This window comes from Anneissia japonica, unplaced genomic scaffold (assembly GCF_011630105.1).
Source record: "Anneissia japonica isolate Jap-2015-1 unplaced genomic scaffold, ASM1163010v1 scaffold288091_len1417266_cov198, whole genome shotgun sequence".
In the NCBI taxonomy this organism is placed as follows: domain Eukaryota; kingdom Metazoa; phylum Echinodermata; class Crinoidea; order Comatulida; family Comatulidae; genus Anneissia; species Anneissia japonica.
Window position 1 is genome coordinate 51919 of NW_022684833.1, and position 21497 is coordinate 73415.

The 21497-nt window shown below is 33.4% G+C and overlaps 1 protein-coding gene across 2 annotated transcripts; it reads left to right on the plus strand.

Annotated features, from left to right (window-relative positions):
* Nucleotides 1-1205: 1205 nt before the first annotated feature.
* On the plus strand, nucleotides 1206-19964 carry LOC117107506 (nose resistant to fluoxetine protein 6-like). 2 transcript variants are annotated; one of them, XM_033249204.1, is made up of 17 exons: nucleotides 1206-1338; nucleotides 3925-4406; nucleotides 4986-5140; nucleotides 6796-6874; nucleotides 7513-7603; nucleotides 8548-8762; nucleotides 9102-9218; nucleotides 9969-10148; nucleotides 11393-11486; nucleotides 12261-12353; nucleotides 12798-12993; nucleotides 13715-13794; nucleotides 13941-14048; nucleotides 14615-14747; nucleotides 15356-15542; nucleotides 15789-15931; nucleotides 16750-19964. In XM_033249204.1, exons 2-17 carry the CDS (start codon nucleotides 3938-3940, stop codon nucleotides 16870-16872), a joined length of 2463 nt encoding a protein of 820 aa, XP_033105095.1. In that variant the 5' UTR covers nucleotides 1206-1338; nucleotides 3925-3937; the 3' UTR covers nucleotides 16873-19964. The 2 variants fall into 2 exon arrangements, with proteins under 2 accessions (XP_033105095.1, XP_033105100.1); XM_033249209.1 differs by lacking the exon at nucleotides 9102-9218.
* Nucleotides 19965-21497: the final 1533 nt, after the last annotated feature.

Sequence of the window (21497 nt, forward strand, 5' to 3'; positions counted from 1 at the left end):
TCCTATTCACTTAAAAAAAAAATAGTGATCTAATAATTTTTCCTATGTGCCCTAAATTGGCTATAGTGGGACACAGTGATAAACCATAAATATCTATACTATTCTTTTTCATTGTGTCCAATGGTTGCCGAATTGGCTATATTGGGACACAGTGATGAAGTACAACTGTCTTCTTTAATATTTTCTAAGTTAATCCTTTTCTTTTTCATTGTGTTCAATGGCTGCTAAGAGCACATAGAAAAGAATATTAGATTATCACTGAGGGAGGGCGGTTTTTTTGTTTTTTTAATCCGAACAATTGATTATTTCGCTTTTGTTTTTATTAGTGAGGGAGGGACTGTTTATATTTGGCTAGTAATAGTAAATATTGTATAAAAACTGGTTTAATTTTATAGTTTTTTAAAGAAATGTATCTGAAGTCACAAAATTGCATTGTGTTATGCTGTTAAAATAATTGATGCGGCAAAAAAAAAAATGTTTTTTTATTCCCGCATCAATATTTCCCGAATTTTCCCCGCGGGTGTCCGGGTGGGTGGGGGAAGGGGGAGTGAAAATCTAACAATTTTTTCAGTGCCCTAAATTGGCTATAGTGGGACACAGTGAGAAACTATAAATCTTGTTTTATAATTTCAAAAATAATCCTATTCTTTTTCATTGTGTCCAATTGTTACCAAATTGGCTATAGTGGGACACAGTGATGAAGTACAACTGTCTTCTTTAATATTTTCTAAGTTAATAGAAATATTAATTAATATAAGCCGTTTATGAGATTTTGTAATGGACTGCTTTTTACTTTTAGACGACTTAATTTTTCCCATTGTGTATTTCTTCTTCAAAAGCTTTCTTATCAAAGTACCGATCGGACGGATATGTTACCAAAAAAGAAGAAACTCTCACTTTTTGATCATCGACACTGCTTTAATTTGATTCGCTAATAAGTTTAGTAGTTCTTCCCATTATGGGCTCCCTAGCTTCCAAAAATGACGGAAGTCATAGTCTCGTTTGGTCCAGGAATATTGAGTTTTTTCCACATTGTTGAAAATTAATAAAATTCTGAAATTCTCCAATTACAGATAACATGGTAAAGTAAATTTATGTATAAGGATTGCTTTGTAACATTTTAATGTATTCCTATGTAAATTTCATCATATTATTTATTATAGCTCTGGAGTTGGAACATGACCGAAGTGTTTCATGTAAATGTTTCGTACGGAAAAAAAAAATCGCGATCTGACTCGCGTGTATATTAAGAATAGCAGTTGACTCTAGCAGTACTGTGCAAAGATTGGGTAGGCAAGGTTGGTCGTGGTACTGTTGTGGGAAACAATCAAAATAGAAGTAAGTACTAACTTTAGGCCAAGTTTACTGAAACCTTGCGATACAAACAGAATTTGATATTAGCTAGGTTGGCCTAGCCTAGGCCCGAGCCTTTCCAAACTCTCCAGTCACTAGCCTAAACTAACCTACTGATCGAAGCAAAATGAACACTAGGGCCTATGCCTACTCTGGTACCTTTGTCACCGTGTACAAACCCGATAGCGATACCGTACGCGACGTTGTGTATGTAACTTTAGTCACATGATACAATCTGTTTGTTGTTCATCGATTCGGTGGTATTTCATTGTCAAAAAATGCTTTAAAATGTGATTGAGAATGCTAGCGTTTTAGTCCTCTTTCAACTTTAAAAAGCAACGGTCCACCAAAAGCGACTTCTAGGCCTAGGGCCTAGGCATTCCAAAGACGTGTTAGGCTAGGCCATAGATATAAGAAGACTATATATATGTTTTTACACTGCTGTTAGTACTCCACTTAGGGTCGAAATGGCTCCATTTCATGTTAAATCTTATACATTTTTTATTTTGTGCTTATATTATCTGCCCAACACATAACATTGATCAGAATTTAAGTCAACACTTGACTTAAATTTGGTTAAATTTGATTTAGGGTTTGGTTTAAGATTATTTTAAAAATGTCGCACTGTAAAACATGGTAAAACTATTGAAAATGCCATGTCATACATTACTGTATTAATGCGTTCATGCAAGCTGTATACAAACAGAAATATAAGGAAGGATTTGGATCAGGTACTTCACAACTTGTATTTGTTATTGTATGTACCTTACTTGCGGGAATAAGCGCCTGGGCGATTAAAATGGTTTTTTTTGCCCTTTTTTGGGGGACGCTTATGAAATCAGAGTGGAAATTGGGAGGAACTTGGAAAATTCAATGGTCGATTTTTTAATTAAAAAATTATATATGGACATCCGAAAACCAAAGATTACAAATGGTTCTGGTGCAGAAAAGATAATCGTCCAGAGAGAATTGTGACAAGAATATTATTCTGTGAGTTTCAACAGCAGATGAAATTGGTGGTGGTGGTGTATAAGCTTCTTGGCCATCTGCTGATTGAGATTGGATTACTGCAGGGCTTCTTGCAAACTCACATGAAAACGTGCTAAAGGTGCAAATTGTCGGGAAAAGAAAAAGAGAAGTAGACTAATGTAAGAAGAGGAAAGTTTGAAAGATACTGTCCAGGGAGCTCTCATCTGTCCAGGAAAAAATATCCTCATTGGAAATTGATATACACTAAGAAGAAAATGTGTTGGGAATCAATATGGATGGGATCAACATGCTACGATACAGTATCAAATTGTTTTTGTAACTCCAATTTTCTTGTTAAACCATAAAGACAGTTCTTAATGTATATGAATTTTTAAAAAAAATTATCGTTTTCATACAAAAATGATAATTGCAAGCAGTAAATTTTTCATTGACTGACGTCCTATATACAATTCCTGCACTATCATGTTGCAGTGCGTGTTGCAATCGTGTGTTATTGCATAATTAGTAGACACTCGTCAATCGACACAAAGGCAAAAATCAGACAAAATGAGACATAAATACTGGGCGTACGCTGTGGTAATGCACAGCCGGCAAAGACCAGATATACGCTGTGGTTGCGCGGGGCAAATATCTAAGAAAAAGCTGTTACTTGGTCAGCCGTATTGTATGTCAATGCGTCTGATTTACGATGTATTTCAAGTTGTGAACTCGAACTTCAAAATATTTTTAGACCTTGGAAGATGATGAATTTCACTACAAAATAATTTATTACTGCACTCAAGTCTTCAAATTATGGGGTGGGATTATACCATTTTGCATGAAAATGACACCAAAGTCGGGGGGAGGGGGATTATACCAGAGGCTGGGCTTATACCTACGTTAATACATTATTTACCTAAATTTGTAATTTCAGTCCTTTCCACTCATGTGTGATTTTACTGTAGTCACTTTTTTAACATTCTTACCTTTTATGGTATTGAAGACAATCCAGAAGATCTACTCTCTCATTGTCAGGTTTTCTGTGACCAAATATGTCTGATTTTTTTACCATGGGCATCATGGTGACATTATATCGCACCCATATATTGTCAAATCACAAGTATTTGATAGTGTGTGTGCAGAACTTTTGGGCTTATAAATATTTTTTTATCATTTACAAAATAATAATAATAACAATAAATTGTTTCTTTTTCATCCAATTCTAAATACTTGAAATTGGAAGTTTTTATGAAGGAAATGCAATGATGTTACGTTAAGTACTGTAACAGCTTATTATCACTGCAGGCATTATTACAACTCTTTCACCAAGCATGCAATGATAGTAAACCTAGTTCGAGTCTTGTGGTTATAGCACTTTGGAGAAAATTTATTTTTGTTAGGTGCTATAGAAATGACAATTAATATTTATTAGTATTGTTATTTTTTGTAGAAAACCATTTTGTCATTTAATAAAAACATCCTTACCCTTTGTTTTGTACTCTTGGCTCATGAAAATAGTGGATGACTAAGACAAATATTTAGTCAATGGTAATTACCTAGTATGTTATCTACTCACATGTTTTGTTATCCATACTTTTGTAGAAATCCAATCAATATGGCGGCTGTATCAGTGATCAGGGTCATATTCATATCTGTATTGATAAGCTGCGTATTTGCTAAGTTTGAAGAAATCAGGAGTCAAGAAGAAGCGTTTCAGTACATTGCCAAGAAGAGGTATGCCACTCCAAAAATAGACCTTGTGGAGGCCAGTCCCATACTCTATCCTCTTCTAGACCGCATTGCCGATGAACTTGAATCAGAGAATTTTTTTGAGCAAACTGACCACAATGGAACAACTTCACAGCCTAGTACAAGCGGAACCACTACAGAGCCTAGCACAAACGGAATGTCCACTTTTGAGCCTATCACAAATGAAACCACTCCAGAGCCTGCAGCTACAACATTATCCCCGGGGACGACCACCACAAAAACCCCATATAATCAATGTAAATCAGATCTGGATACGCTCGGCATTGACTTTCTTAAATATTTTTCTGATAAATCAAAAAAATATGCTGCAATGAGTGAGTACTAAATTCATTCTTTCATTCATTCCATTTCCGTTATTTCATTTACAGTTTGTTGGTTTTATTTGTTTCATTGGTTTATTTTGTTTATTCTTTTTATTCTACTTATTGAGGGCCCTATGATTGCCAGCTAATTAAGCTGTTTTGAGTTATCCTCATTCTAAAATTTGATAAATAAATATATACATTTTGAGATGACATGGGCCCAACACAACAAGTGGTCATCTCTAAATTAAGATCCCTGGCCAACAACAATATGATAAAATATATAAAATAACATATGAAATATAAGGAAGAATTTAAATATTCATAAGGTCAATAAAATAAATTAAAAGAAATACAGTATAAAATTGTATTATTTGTTTGTTTTTTTGCTTTTTTTTTGTTTCGTTTGTATTATTATTTCATTAATATCATATGTTCATTGTAGGTTGATTGAATAGACTTTATAAGAAATATTGAGATGTTAGTCTGAACTATATCAGTAAAAAGACAAATATTGCTTTTAAACTAACAAAATATAGTCATTTATTAAAATGATCAATTTATTATTGGTGTTTTTCATACTATTTGCAGTGGTGGACTCGTATGGGAAAGTGCCACCGGGTATACTTCAAGGTAACACTCAATGGATTGGACTGTACGACCAGTGCCTGCGTCAAACGAAGGAGAAAACTCAACAGACCTTTGGAGCCCAGTACTGCATTGCACATGCTCTTAATAAGACAACGGTAAAATGAAATCTCTTCACGGTGTGGTCTATAATAATTTAACATTTGTACAGACCCCATGTTTTTGTTTACTTTTGGATAATACTCAAAACAAAATAGTAGATTCTTGAAAAAAGTAAAACGATAGCCAGACGCATTGTCTATAAATTTCAACTTACACAGCAGAGTACAGTGTGTATGTGAACCATGGAAGTAAAACAGATACATGGTATTCTCAAGATCCCCCCACACACTCAAAATCCCCCTTCCATAGCTCACTGTTTTGACATTAGGGTTAACATCATTGGCACAAAAGAAATTATGCATGCCTGACACTGTTCACACATGTTAGTTTAGAGTCACATGACAAATAGCTTTTTATGACTGATCATATTTATATATTTCTTGCCCTTCTAAATATCACACAAAATCCAAAAGTAAAAGATTGAGCATCTACCGGATTGTCTCTAATAAACACCCCGGGGGCGTTGCATTTTTTCAAAGGGGGGGGGGGGGGGGTGTTTACTAGAGGTGAATTGTAAAATCAAAAATTACCTAAACAAGTTGCTTTAAACGGTCAATAAGTTCTTGTAGAGGAACAAGTTAATGTGCAGGGTATCTCCAGGCCTCCTGCTATTTTGCTGTTCCTTCGTTTGTTGCTGGTTATTTGAACATCAATAATTCGTTGTGTTTCAAAAAGAAATGAAATGTCTTCGAGTTCTCTTGGGGTAAATGTCTGACAATGCAGCGCGGTACTTCTCCTTTCACAACAGCAATCGCGTGCTTGTCAAAAACATTGTCGGCCTCATGAACTAGGCCTAGCACCGCACCACCGCACGCAAAACATCTGCCCTCAACTTGAAGAAACATTCTCACTACGGTATAAATATCATTGACCAGACACCTTGAATCAAATCAGCGTCGAACACGCGACACATTAACAATACACGATTACCCGTCGTTTGCCGTCAGTTTGCAGCTTACCCTGTTTTTACAAGGCTAACGAAATACCATGAGAGAAACACAAAATAGGCCTAGGCCTAGTGATCGTGAAGACAGTAAACATCAAAAGTATTTATTTCATTTCATATCAAAGAAAGCAGCACACAGTACGGTATTACTCCTTGTTTGTCAACCTTTTTATGGACTGGATACCCATGTTATTTGATTGGGCACTCATTGCAAAATGAAAAAAAAAAACTCAGAGGGGGCGTTTATTAGAAGAGGGGCGTTTATTAGAGACAATACAGTAGTTATATTTTTGCTGTGAATGGTGATACCGTTAGCACTTACATTTGACAATTGAAAATGTAGTATTATAACTTGTAACAGCATGCAGATAATCATGAATTTGCAGAAGATGGGTCATTTCCAAGAGACTTCCATGACTTATGGGAGACTTGGGACCCTGGTCTCTGGGACTGGATGGACATACCAGATGTACTAGCGGTTGAACTGAATAGTGGTTGACCTGAGAGATCAAAGTCCTATACACTATCAAAATTGATATGACAAATATCTTAGATTTACTCGCATACACACAGGTATGAAGATGTTATACTATATATGGGCATATCACAGATATTTGTCTGGTGGTGCTGAACTGTTGAGAGATTTATAGGTGCTAAGATTCTGTTTATTTTTTTTAAATTTCTGTACTGTTGTTCCACTTTCAGAATGCGCAAATCTTGGCCGTTGGAATTTGTGTGCCTGACTCTTGCAGTGAAGGTGCTTTGGATATCCTGCTGTATGAAGGTACACTATTTCTCTCTTAATATACATTCAGCATCTTTGTTATTGTTTAATATACCCATTATATATAAGGTTTGTTATAGAATATCATATTATACAGTTATTTATGACATATTTTGCCTGATCTCGGTTGTCATAATCTTGGTAATTTTTATCAATTGGTTCTCACAACTCACTCTGATTGGTTAGTTTATTATTATCAATCACCCTTAAGGTGTTGTTTAAGCATTCATATCCATGCTATCCAATCTTGTGTTTTATTACAATGTTTCTGTAGTCACTCATCTTATGTATTTATACACATATGTATATCTGTATGTATACCTGATAAAGGGCATGCCAGAAAATGTTTGTGTACTCAGTAAACTATTTTTGCAATACTGGTTACCTCTCCAGATTTTTTTTATTTATTTGTAGTTGATTCGAAATTTATCATTTATTTTTGGTATTCTAATCATCTGTATTTTTTATATCATGTACAGTTAGTTATTTATATGATGAGTAAATCAAACCTCGAACCTTGACCTTGTATAAAAACACCTAGTAGTTGCTCATGCTTATTAGGATCAAACTTTATTTAAAATTTATATGACAATAAAAAATCTTAATTTAGTAGATAATTGTTAAATTTTTTTATTTAGGTCTTCTAAAGTTGACATTGGCAAAGGAATTAACAGCTTATGTTTCCTGTAATAAGGAGTTTGAATACAACGCTGGAGCGATTTCCTGCCTGTAAGTTATATAATATAAATTAATTTAATCAAATTAATGCTTGTATACATATACTTACTTAAATGCACACATAATAGAAAACTGAATTGTATAATTTTGGTGATCAGGATTATGATGATATTAGTATTATGATTATCCATTAATCATACTTTTGATTACTTTTAATGATATAATAATGCAGTCACTAATTATTTTTTTTTATAATGCAATTTGTATATAATAATAACAAACATTTATTTATATGTCTATTTCAGTAATTATTTAATATTTTGGTATTCCTAATGACTAATGCATCTGCAGTTAGTTTTTTTTCTTTTTATTTAATTAAAATTATTGATGTTTTACCTATAAACTTAAATGATAAATTTGTAAATTTAATTGATGTAAGTGTGTCCGTAATTGTTACTTGTTTTAAAATTTATGAAATTTGATTTTTTATAATTATTTATTAGCTTGTTTTGTCTTTGGTATTTTTTAATAACAACTTTATTTCGCAATTCAGCTCTGTACTGCTAGTAATCAATTTTATGTATATGTATTTTTGAATGAATGAATGAAAATACCTGAATATCAACATTTTCGTAGGAAGTTGGCAGTTGGAAGTGTTTCAGACTCCAATGCCAGTCAGATCTGGCCCTTTGCTTTGTTTATGTTGGGCACCTTCAGGTTTAGGTTACAGGGCCTACAGTGGTTATAGGCCTAAATACATTCTGATTTTAGGGACTTAAGTGGACATTATATATAAGGCTTTTTTTACGTGACCAATAAAGTATTGTTAGAAATTTAATTTTATACTTTTATGATTTCTCGGAGGGCACATTTTTCTTGTTTTGTTTTTTTTATAATGTTTTGATTGTACAGTATTTCATGTTTATCCGCTAATATTGCAATAAATAAATATATAATTTTTCGATAATTTAAATTTTAAACACTGTTATCTTCAGAGTTTTGTTGTCAATAATCGGAGTGCTGATTATAGCTGGGACAAGCTACGAGTTCTTTACAATATACTGTGTGTATCAGGATGATCCGCTCGGATTCAAGACACTGACAGAAGAGCCAGACATGATAAACCAGGAGGGATCGGTACAGATTCGCCCCTCCCCTACATCGAATGGAGTACACATGATGAGTGCTGAGGAAGGAAGCCAATCATATAGTAAGATTTTTTGCTTAGGCATCAACACATGTATTGGAAGGAGTTTAACTTTGTAAACCTTACTAGGATTAGTGGATCCTTAAATACATGACTGTGGTTAGTGACAAAATGGGGGAAGGGGCATGTTCCCCCGTTCCCCTACTGGATCTGCCCCTGATGGTGATGATTGCAGTGGTGATGATGATAATTGCAGTCGTGAGGATGAAGATAATTTCGGTGATCAGGATTATGATGATGTTGGTAATGGTCATCTATTAATCATACATTTGATTACTTTTGATGATACATTAATGCTGTCATTTGCATAATTTCTAACATGGTTTTATCATTACTTTACAGCCACTCATCCATCTGGCCCATCATATCACTCTCTACCACCTTCATACAATCACTCAATCAATGGAACAAACCTGCCTCCTTATCAGCCAATCAGAGATGAGCCAGAGACGTTAAGCGGTACAGAAATTTCATGAGTATCTTTAAAATGTTAAATCTGAATGGTTCTTGGCATTGAATTTGACTAATCAAAAAAAGTATATATAAATATATTCAGGTTATCTCCTATAAATGTTGGATAATAAACCATAACTCGCTGGTCATTTTGCTAAATTGCATATGGACGTGGTCCTTGACTGGTGCAAAGGCACTTAGTTCACATCATTCCACATTGACAGAGGATCTTATGAACCATGAATCATCTGTGTAACCCCCTAATTTAGGTTCCACGTTTGTCTTGATAATATAAAGTTAGTACGAATGCATAAAGTAGAAATGTATGACATAATAGACATAAAATAAGTTGTTATTTTTGAATATTTCGAGCAGTCCTGTGCTCTTCCTCAGCGATAACATGTATGATTAAAAAATTCTTTGATACTAGCAAACATGAATAAACAATTTAAGCAGTGACTATGATAGATCGTTAGTGATAGCAACTAAAGACGAATAACATGTGGCGGCAACAACAATGAAGATCATGATAAACAATTAATCAGCCGGCTAAAGGCCTATGATCTCTGCATGATCTCGGTTGCTAAAGGAAATAAATAGACACTGTATATATTCATATATACAGTGTTGGATTAAAGGACATGAGGATGGATTTACTACAAAAATTTCCTACCAGAATGTAAGGTTTATGCAATTAATAGCCATACTTTCACACTCCGTAATATAGTTTCAATTGCACATCGTTTTTTTTCTCAGTTTCATTTTCAAGATTTGTCAAGAAGTTCCTTTTGTGCTTCTCACTAATCACTAATGGGTCAAAGATATTGAAGCCAACTCAAGGACAGAGCAGTTTACACGCCCTCAACGGTATCCGGGTTCTCAGCTTGTTTTGGGTTATCCTCGGACATACATACTTTTTTCCGCTCTCGCTTTTCTGTAAGTTTCGATGGATATGTTTTGTTTTTTGCATGTCTAAATTTTTGTTGAAAATACAAATACAAATAAAATACAACAGTAATTCTTGATGTTAGATAGACTTACCTCGAAAAATTAATGACTTAATATGTCTACCTTAGCATTGACAACATAAAACAATGAGTAATCACACAACAATCAATTTTGAAAATCTTCCAATCCACTTGTAATAAATATAAAGGATAGATATTCTATGAAAATGCGTAAAAGGTAAGAATAATAAATTCAATAAACAATATATATATATATATATAATATGCAATAGGTATTATTATTATCATTATTGTTTTTTGTTATTGTATGTTATTAATAGTAAAAATGAAAATGAAAATCATCCACTGGTAATAAATACAGAGGATAAATATTTTAGGAAAATTTGTTTGTTTCCATCGGAATAGGGATAAAGCAACTTAAGTGAAAAGTAAATATGTAATAAATAAAGAAATAATACAAATTAAAAAAAAAAATACAATAAACCATGCAATAGATATTATTTATTATTTTTCGTTATTGGTTCTTATTAATAATGAATTTAACAATAATAATTGTCATCATCATTACTGTTGTTATGAATTTGAGTTAGATTTACCAGAATGAAAGATCTATACCAGTCTCCTTTTGAGCTACCGTAAATCCTCGAGTAAGCACTGTGGTGCTTATAAAATTTTTGTAGGCTTCAGTGCTGAGCGATGTTTCGAATCTGTCGTCACTTGATATAACAAAACATTTCACTTTCAAATGTTCCAATTATTTAAAGGAGAAGTTTACCAATTTCATATAATTTTAGTGCTGATAATAGCTTACATAGTTACATAATATCCGATTAATTTGCAAGGAAAATTAGATATTATTATTTTTGATATTCTTATTATAAATAGTGTCCTGGGTATGACGTTAAACTGGATCCATTCAGAGCAGGCAGGTTATTTGTGGGGTTAGTCAGTCCAAACTAACTTCTACAAAATGCGGACAAGAGACCGTATAAAACCTTCTGTGACTGGCGGGATGGTTGGCGCCATAAAGCCAAGCGTCCCCGCTGGGTGAGGGAACTTGTTGCCTTGCAAGGAGGTCTTGAATGGCCAAAGGCTAAGCCCACGCCGAAAACTCTGGACGCGGAATGCGGACTGGCGACCATTTGACTATCTAGCCTTTAGTTATTACTATTAAGTTTTTACTGTATTATTTTTGTCATCATCTTCTTGCAGCCAACCCATTACAAATCGTTCCGATTTTGTCAAGGTTCTCCTTCCAAGCTGTTGGTAATGCCACATTCTCCGTTGATTCTTTCTTTTTCCTGAGGTAATTTCATCATTTATATCTATATATTTTATTGTTTGTGTTGTAAAATAGAACCTATCATTTACATTTAGCAGAGGACCATTTTGTGATTTGTTGTAGACATTCGATTGTACAACACAAACGTAATGATTTATGTGTCAGATAATCTCTAGTCATTTACATTTGCAGATTGGAAATATTCTATATGTATTTTTAATTTTAAAACAAAAAGAAAATACTTTTAATGTGTGAAGTAAAAACTAGACCCTTTACCGGTTCTTATTTTACTCAAGAGCTAGTTTTCTAAAATATAATATGTTGTGATTTGGAGTGCTATAAATTTACCATATTTAAGGAAGGTGCATCAGAAGCTTTAATTTGGAACCCTTTATATAATTGAGAATTACTGCTGTATATACGCCCAATAAAAAATATTCTCCGCCCACTTCACTTTTGTCAAAATATATTATTATTTTAAAAGTAAAATATGTTTTTCTTTCTTTGCCATGCTTATCAATTTGGCATGAGAAAAAGCATTCAAGTTTTACAGAGAGGGTAGTATATGTTTTTAATAAGTATTCATTGATTCATCAATTCCTGTTTTTGTAAAATTATATTTTTACCAGATAGAAACAAGATATGCAAGTTTCATAAATACAAATATTTATGAGGGGTGTGAGCACAGAAATAATGCTCTACTGTACATTGAAAACTAAAATAACCATCATAAATAGTAAAATTGTTTTTAATTCTAATAATATAAAACAAGTTAATAATAAATATATTGTTTTCTAGTGGTCTCCTGATTACCTACCTTACACTCAATTATTTGAAGAAGAATAATGGAAGTTTGAATTGGGGCATGTTTTACCTGCATAGGTATCTTAGGTAAGCACCCTATTAAATATATGTTGTCCATGTTGAGGAAGTAGATTGATAATATTTTTGAAGTGTTTAGTGAACGCTAATAGTTTTCAATTGCAATTCGAATTAGATTTTCTTCCGCCCAAGTATTTTTACATAATATTTTTTGTATGAATTTCATAATTTTTTAATCTGTAAAACATTGAAAACTATAATTTGGAACTGTGTCACAATAGAAGCAGTTAATAGTTTTTGTGGTATTTGATGTTTGTTATATTAATTAATTACTTATTATTAAATGACAAATTAGAATTTATCCTAGTCACAAACCAGTGGTTGCAAGATAAGATCATTTTTATGTTTAATTTTAAAATTTCCATTCTGTAAGTGACAATAAATGACATAAATAAATAATGAATAAGTTTATGGTCCTTATTTCCTTAGTAACTTAATGTTGTATCTTGACAGATTGACACCTGTATATATGCTGGTGATTTTCATCTACACAACACTAACTCCTCATTTTGCCACAGGGCCGATGTACTCGGCTGTTTTTGACCCAAATCCTGTAGGATATGAAAACGGAATGACATACTGTCAGAAATATTGGTGGACAAACATGCTCTACATTAACAACTTATACCCGACTGCATTAGGGGCAGAGGTCAGTCCTATGGTTTTGGTACAAATTTTATTTTTGAATTTATCATGACTATTTATCACATTCATTTTGAAATGTACCATAATGCATTGTTATTGTTATATAATGTTTTTTTATATTGTGACTAAACTTAAGAATCAAATATTACCTTCCTTGTTAGACTGTTAAAAAATTATATCCAATGTGCCATTCCATGTTTTTTGTCTATATACAAACAAAAGCCATGTGTTTAAACATTATTGCAATTTATTATTATTTTCATTTCTTTCATCTCAATAAACCATTGTATAGTTTAAATTGTTGCTTCGGCCTGCAGTTGTCTGACATTGATATGCTCTGTGTGAGTAATTATGTGTGAAGTCATTCAGTCATGATCTTGTTTAATGGTATTGGTCAACTGAACCTGCCTTTACATTACAACAAGTCTAATTTGAGAACCAATCAAAACAAAAACAGGCTCTTGACTCAAAAAATGAAAAATGACATATTTTAGAACTTTGTAAACTAGAGGCCAAAAGCTAAGAATTGATGCAACATTTGTTTAAAGTGGTTATCAAATGGCAAAGATATGATAAGTTATATTTTTAGTCCAAAATGCATTATTATGGTAAATACATAGGAATTTTAACAGATTTGAAGACTTTCATTTTTGACAAGGCGTTCACATTCTGTTATAAGGGGTTTTGTATATTACTGTAAATAATTTTCATTCTTTTTTCCACAGTGCTTGGGCTGGTCGTGGTATCTTGCTAATGATATGCAGTTCTTCATCATCAGTCCTTTTATCATCTATCTACTATACCAGTAAGTTTTTGTAATTTTCAATTTTGAGAACTATTGATTGGTGTACTGCAAGCATTTATTATTGTCATATTGTAAACTGTAAATATCATATTTTAAACTGATTAATTACCAACATAATTATAATTTAAAATGTTTTTTATTAACAGTTATGCACCTGTTGGCATCAGCATATGCATTAGTCTGCTGGCTATGTGCTTTGGGAGTTTGATTGGCTTATCAATTGCCAAGGACATTCAAGCAACCCCCTTTCCATTGTATGTATCTTTTATTAATATTAATAATGTCTTTTTTTTATTTATATAGTAAAGGTATTTGGGTGTACCTCTAGTTAGTGCCTTCAGAGACCAATTCATTCAATGCCACAATATCCTCACAGATACCCATTCTCTATTTTGGCATCCGGCCCTGAACAACAACTTGTAGGACTGAACGTTCCTTGCAGGCAATGTGTTAATGTCCACTTTTTTTGCTATTACTATCTTGAATTGTATTGACTAAAAGAACATATAGATTATGCAATTTTTCCTTTTATTCTTATTGAATATTACAATAAATATCTTTGTTTGTTGGATGTAATACCCACCTCTTCTCTATCCATACTGACTTATTCCAATTTGTGCTGTGATATCTTCCTTGCAATTCTAGGGGGTTACGCTTTTTTACTATTACTCTAAAAGAACATGTGAATAATGCATTTTTTTGTCATTCTTATTGAATATTACAATAAATATCTTTGTTTATTGGATGTAATCCACACCTCCCATCCAGCCATACTGATTTATTCAAATTTGTGCTGTGATATCTTTCTGTGTGATTCTAGAGATCCTACTCGTGAAAACTTCCTTGGTGATGACCTCTACCAGAAGCCATATACACGCATCAGTACTTACCTTGTCGGCATGGCAGTGGGCTACATTCTGTATCGCTACCATGGTCGAGTTAGGATGCCCAGGGTATGTAGCAGAACTTCATAAATTTGAAGACTCCTGTGAATATATCGCAAAGATACAAAGGAATCAAGATTGCACATGTTGCTTTATTTTTGCACCCTGTTTCTTTGTATTATTGCTTGTTGTTGAAGGACAGGATACAAGTATTCTGTATGTATGAATGTTGTAGTTCTTAACACTAATATATCATTCTTATTCACATAAATAATTAATGTATACAATGTACCACAACATGGTAACATTACATCCAGAACATAAGTATCCTTTTTATAAATATTATTGTTTGTAATCGTTCCTTGCCACCAAACATTAATGTGTATGATGGAGTTTGGCACTATGAATTCTTCAGATTATTTATTTTTTGTGTTTCAAGCAAACATACTCCAAATTGACATACATGAAAAGTGAAGTAAACACGGTGATTTTATCTTATTGATTCATATCAAAAACTACTGTAAAAAAACATGCAAAATGGATGAAAATTTATGCAGATTTTCAATCACTGCCAATCCTTTGAAAAAATTAATTAAATCATTATACTTATATATTAAAAGTAAAAGGCAGATGTTGTAGCATTTAATCTTGATGGGAATAATACATTTTCTCTTCAGTACGTAGCGATTATTGGTTGGTTGATTGCAACTGGAATTGGGTTGTCGGTGGTATACGGGCTTTATGGCACAATGCACGGACATGAGTTAAGCAGGGGAGCATCTGTGATGTACATTACATTTTGTCGCTTTGCATGGGCCATTGCCCTCGGCTGGGTCAGTTTTGCATGTATTACTGGATATGGAGGTGAGATGTTTTTTTACATATATTGTATATATATAACCTGTATTACACATGTAGAGCATTAATACAAATTAGAGCCAGAAACTCAAATATCGGCTTGGTTTGGCACACACAGTGATTACCAAAGTTTTAGCCAGCTGCACTATGCGGCTTTCTTTCCATAGGAATCAATATGTATAATGCAAATAACAATAATAATTACAGTAATAATAGATACATCACTCCGTATGTTGTAAACTTTTTTTGTAGGCCCGATAAATACCTTGCTCTCATGGTCTTTCTGGATACCACTATCCCGAATAAATTACTGTGCATATCTGTTGCATCCAATCATCATGATGGTGTTCCAGTATTCTCTACCAAACCTAATCTATTTCTCAGATTTTCTATTGGTAAGTACTATTACTACATCAATTTACTATTCATTGTGGCGAGTTGGATGTCCGAGTGGTTAGTGGAACCTACAGCCAAAATATTGGCGCTGGTTTGAGCGGCACGCTCGCCTATGGTTCTGGTGGTGGAACAAGTCTTCTCGGATAAGGACTACAAACCGTAGGCCCAGTGTACACAATTTGGCTTGTGTGCACTTTAAAGAACCCAGTACATCTTTCGAGACAAGTAGGGAGTTTCTGGTCCATACAGCCCCTGTTGCGAACAGATGAGAGTACCTCTTACCGGGTAGCTCAGACGTGAATAGACCCTTAGGGGAGAAGAAAGTTACTGTGCGAGCTAGTCCACAGTGTTTTGAGACTTGGGTATAAATCACTATATAAATCGAATTACATAATATTACATTACATCATTGAGGATAATTTTCAGATTATAGAATACTTCCAAAGTGGCCATGCAAAAGTGTTGTGGTAATATTAACATCATTGCAATATTGTTGTATTGTAACATTTTTTTCATTGTGCATTTTGTTAGAATTATTTTAAATTAAAACAATACTAAATACTAACCATAATGAAAAAAATAAAGGATTTATCTCAATTTGAACAACCATCAACTTTATTACATTGAAATACTTTTACACTGTATTACAAGGCAATGTTTCTCTGCACAAAAATTGCATTGCATTAAAGCACCTCAGAATAGCATGTTAGATAGATGGTGCATTATAAGTGATGTTTTTTTATTATTAGGCATTTGAAGTAGATTTTTCGGAAAAATGTTAATTAATATTTTTGCCTCTTTTTTTTTTTAACCACAGATCTATTTCTTCTTGGGAAACCTTGTGCTGTCTTATAGTGCAGCTTTCATCCTATCAATATGCGTAGAGGCACCATTTATGGCTCTTGAGAAGCTCATTCTTAAGAGGGATAAGAGTGTCTAGAAACATCACTTGGCCATCATGTGATTGACTAGAAACATCGCATAACAATCATGTGATTGACTAGAAACATCGTATGTCCATCGTGTGATTGCCTGGATACAACACATTACCATCATGTGATTTTCTAGCAACAATATGTGATGTCGCTAGACCATCATGCGATTGTCTGGCAACATCACATGATCATCTTGATTTTCTATGATTATCACCTGGCCAACATCTGATTTTTATGTAGAAAGATCACATAATATTTAGCAAGATACTTTCTCACATGGATAAAAATAAAATTTCACATAACTATATGAATCTGGTTATTCAGAATATTAGAGAGTTTTTACACTCAAACTGACACCTTCACCTACATTGATAGGTTTTGTTGTAAACTGATGTTATATTTGTTGTTCTGAAATTTGGTTGTGGGTAATTTGATGAAAACCAACACTTCTGAATCAAAGATTGACATTCTTTTTTAATATTTTAAATAGATGGCATAAATTTTAATCCCAACAAGCTGCTGGTGCAATCATTTTTATGACTTTTCCACATCCAAAAGCAGGTGCATGCTAAGTGTATGGTGAAGTAGTTTATAGTAGCAAAAAAAAAAAAATTAATTTTAGTTTATAAACAGATTGCTATGAAAATAATAGTCTAGTTAAGATACGATTTTTTCATTTTTAAATATTATTCATTATTTTTATACTCATCTGGGCGTATCTCGCTTATCCTTCATTGATCGTCTCCCACCTTTGAGTATGTTAAAGCTAAGGCAATTTCTTTCATAATTGTTGATGATGTCATCATGGTAAAAATGAAACAGACACAAGTATACATATCAAGGGTCAACTTTCGTGTGCCATTACTTACTTTTGTCAGAAAAGTGGATCACCTAACTCGTCCTAGTGATGAGTTTAAATCTAGTGTTGGATTGGATGTCTCTTGGTGGCAATTTGCACAGCATTGTGGCAGTTGTTATGAAAGAGGATGTTTTTGTCTCTTAGTGTTTTTTTTCCCCTGGATCAAAAAGGCTTCAGTACATTGCTTAATGTTTTCATCAATCAGTCAATGATTTTTATGGTGAGATTATTTGATAATCTGTAATTGCTGATTTGCATTTTTCAGACTGCGATTCTTTGTAAAAAAAAAAGGTAGCAAGTTATCTGTTTATGACGTATGAAATCCACACACAAAGATATTTTATCCAGTGCATAAACCCTTCTGTCTGAGTGTGAAGTCTCTTTGCCTCTTCAGCAAATTTCTATTGTTCAACTAACCCAATTTTTTTTAGATTTATTTTATATAAATGCAAGTCTACTTAAAATTTTCAAGAGAGGTCATTCTTATTCATAAGCTGTACAAATAAGAGGGAAACATTTCTTTTTTTATGAAAAAGCATTCTAATACAATAAGCATTATAAGCATTTTATAAAATTAAGTATAGTAATATGAACCAAAATAGGATTAACACAATACATCCTTATAAGGCAGGGGTGGGCATAAAAATCGGTCAGAGGGCCAAAGTGAACTTTTGATTTAACACCAAGGGCGCACCTAAACTTTGATGTTCCAGTAAGATTCCAAAAACCTCCAATCACTGCTTTTACATCACCTTTATTCTCAGTTTTAATGTTACTTTTTACATATTATTGGTGTCGGGCCGTAAAATACAAGGTGTTTTCTAGCCAATTTTGATTGGCGGGCCGTAAACATAGGGTTTTTACTTCATTGTCACAGGCCGCAAAAAAGTCGCTGACGGGCTGCATGCGGGCCGCACTTTGCCCACCTGTGTTATAAGGTGAGGTGTATTATGCGCTATATAAATCTCTAACCGTTACCATCTTTAGTTTTAGTTTAGTTTAACATAACAAAAAATGAAATTGACATTATTTTACAGTATAAAGGTAATAGGTTTTCATCATCATTATCAACCTTCAGTGATTTCTTTGTATTTTTGCAATTTCCATTGTAGTCTAGTTTACCATATTCCATCAAAATGTAATGCTTTGCATTCCAATCAGCATGTAATATTATTGCAATGTGTATGTTTTTGGTATACACTATGTTAAACCTTGCTACTGTATCAGCTTCTGGGGTTTAAAGAATAATGATTTACTTGATCCTCAATAGTGTAATATGATGTTTGATAAAAGCATTTGAGGCGAGAGTCAGGATTTTGGAAGAATGATAATGCATCTGTGTATATATAGTTAAATTTAAAAAGAATATATTATTAATTGTGAAATATGTAAAGCAATAATTTCTTTCTTTTTTTCATAAATTTTATATAATTTTTATAATAACTTCAGTGGACAAAGTTATTGTATTTTGATTTTTTCTTTATTTCTAAATGAATCATGTGACATACAAATTAGGAAGGGTGGAAAAATACACACAAGTATGCTTGCTTGTAAATTTTGTCACTTATGCAATAGCCTGTAGGCCCAATGACTTAAATTTTCTGTTGCCTAAGTCTCTCCACTTTTTCTTATTGACAACACTAGTATATATAGGAAAAATTATTAGTATATTATACTACCATATTTATTCGAATAAATTATTTCAGGAAAAAAGCAAGGGAAGCGTTTATTCGAATAAATGTGGTACTGTAAGTATTTTTCTAATTATGGCCGGTATGATAAATCTTTTCTTTTTAGTCATAAAGAATGATTGAATTGTATCAGTTGAAATAATAAACCATGTTTATAATGTACACAAATATCACAACATAAATACACAATCAAAAATGTAATTGGTTAAGAACTGTTACATATAGTAATTTTCAGTTGACATAAATAGTTATAATAGCTTATACTGTGCCTTTTCCAAGAGATGCAATGCAAGTCAATTTATTGTAAGATAATTACTTTGAGAAAGTATATAGTGTAATAGGGCACAGCAATCATTTTATGAAAGTTGGGGAATTATATTTGACTCTGCATAAAATAAACTTGTAATATTAAACAAAATGAATAGTTACTGTTTAAAATATTACTAATTATACTGTATATGATCTCAGGTTTTAGTAACATATTTTAGATGTTAAAAACAAATGTACTGATGATAACAATAAATCGCATTTACTACCAATCACACAAGTATTTTATTGATTCTGCATTACGAGTGGCGTCAGCATTCCCCGCAGTGTCATATCTAGAGAGGTGCAAGCTCTCCCACACCCCCCCCCCACCCATTGAAAATGTTTAAAGCAAAAACAAATCATGCTCGCGTAGTTAAAAATCACCTTTATAACCTTGCATCTTCATTCATCATTCTTGCCCAAACCTTGCATCTTCATTCATCATTCTTGCCCAAACCTTGCATCTTCATTCATCATTCTTGCCCAAACCTTGCATCTTCATTCATCATTCTTGCCCAAACCTTGCATCTTCATTCATCATTCTTGCCCAAACCTTGCATCTTCATTCATCATTCTTGCCCAAACCTTGCATCTTCATTCATCATTCTTGCCCAAACCTTGCATCTTCATTCATCATTCTTGCCCAAACCTTGCATCTTCATTCATCATTCTTGCCCAAACCTTGCATCTTCATTCATCATTCTTGCCCAAACCTTGCATCTTCATTCATCATTCTTGCCCAAACCTTGCATCTTCATTCATCATTCTTGCCCAAACCTTGCATCTTCATTCATCATTCTTGCCCAAACCTTGCATCTTCATTCATCATTCTTGCCCAAACCTTGCATCTTCATTCATCATTCTTGCCCAAACCTTGCATCTTCATTCATCATTCTTGCCCAAACCTTGCATCTTCATTCATCATTCTTGCCCAAACCTTGCATCTTCATTCATCATTCTTGCCCAAACCTTGCATCTTCATTCATCATTCTTGCCCAAACCTTGCATCTTCATTCATCATTCTTGCCCAAACCTTGCATCTTCATTCATCATTCTTGCCCAAACCTTGCATCTTCATTCATCATTCTTGCCCAAACCTTGCATCTTCATTCATCATTCTTGCCATATGCTCTTAGTCTTGCTTACAACCAGGCCCTTGATCCCGCTAATATCACCCCTACTGACATTAAGGCAGCTCTTAATTTTCAAGGTTTACTTTATTGTTCTTGCCTAAGAAGATTGCCATCTTTTTGTTATTTTATTATTGTTATTTTGTGATTGTAAATTGTGAGCTAGGGCTTTCACCTATTTCATCCTCAGGCCAGTTGTCCCTGACTTAAGTATTCACACCAAATTCAAATTTCCGGATCAGAATGCCTACCTTACCGATCAGAAAATCTGATCAAGTGTGTAAGAATACTATAGGTATGCTGGTGTGCAGCGCATCAGAAACGCGGTTTGAAATTTTGTTCGCATCAAATTTGCCAGACAGGTTTTACCGTGACTTCCTAACACCTGGTGTTCATGATAACCTCTGCTATACTGTGTTCTCACAGGTTAAGCAGGGGCTTGATCCGGGATCCCTAAATATATTCTTTTATTTGCTCCTGCCAGGAGAGCCCCCTTTTTGCAAGCCACTAGATTTGCTACTAGGACATTATGTATTCCATATAAGATTCTGTCTAAGAGTCCATGAAAAGTAAGTAGAAAATGTGTTTCTTGAAACAGGGGTAATTTAACTCGGTAGGCAGAGCGTTGGAATAGTACATTA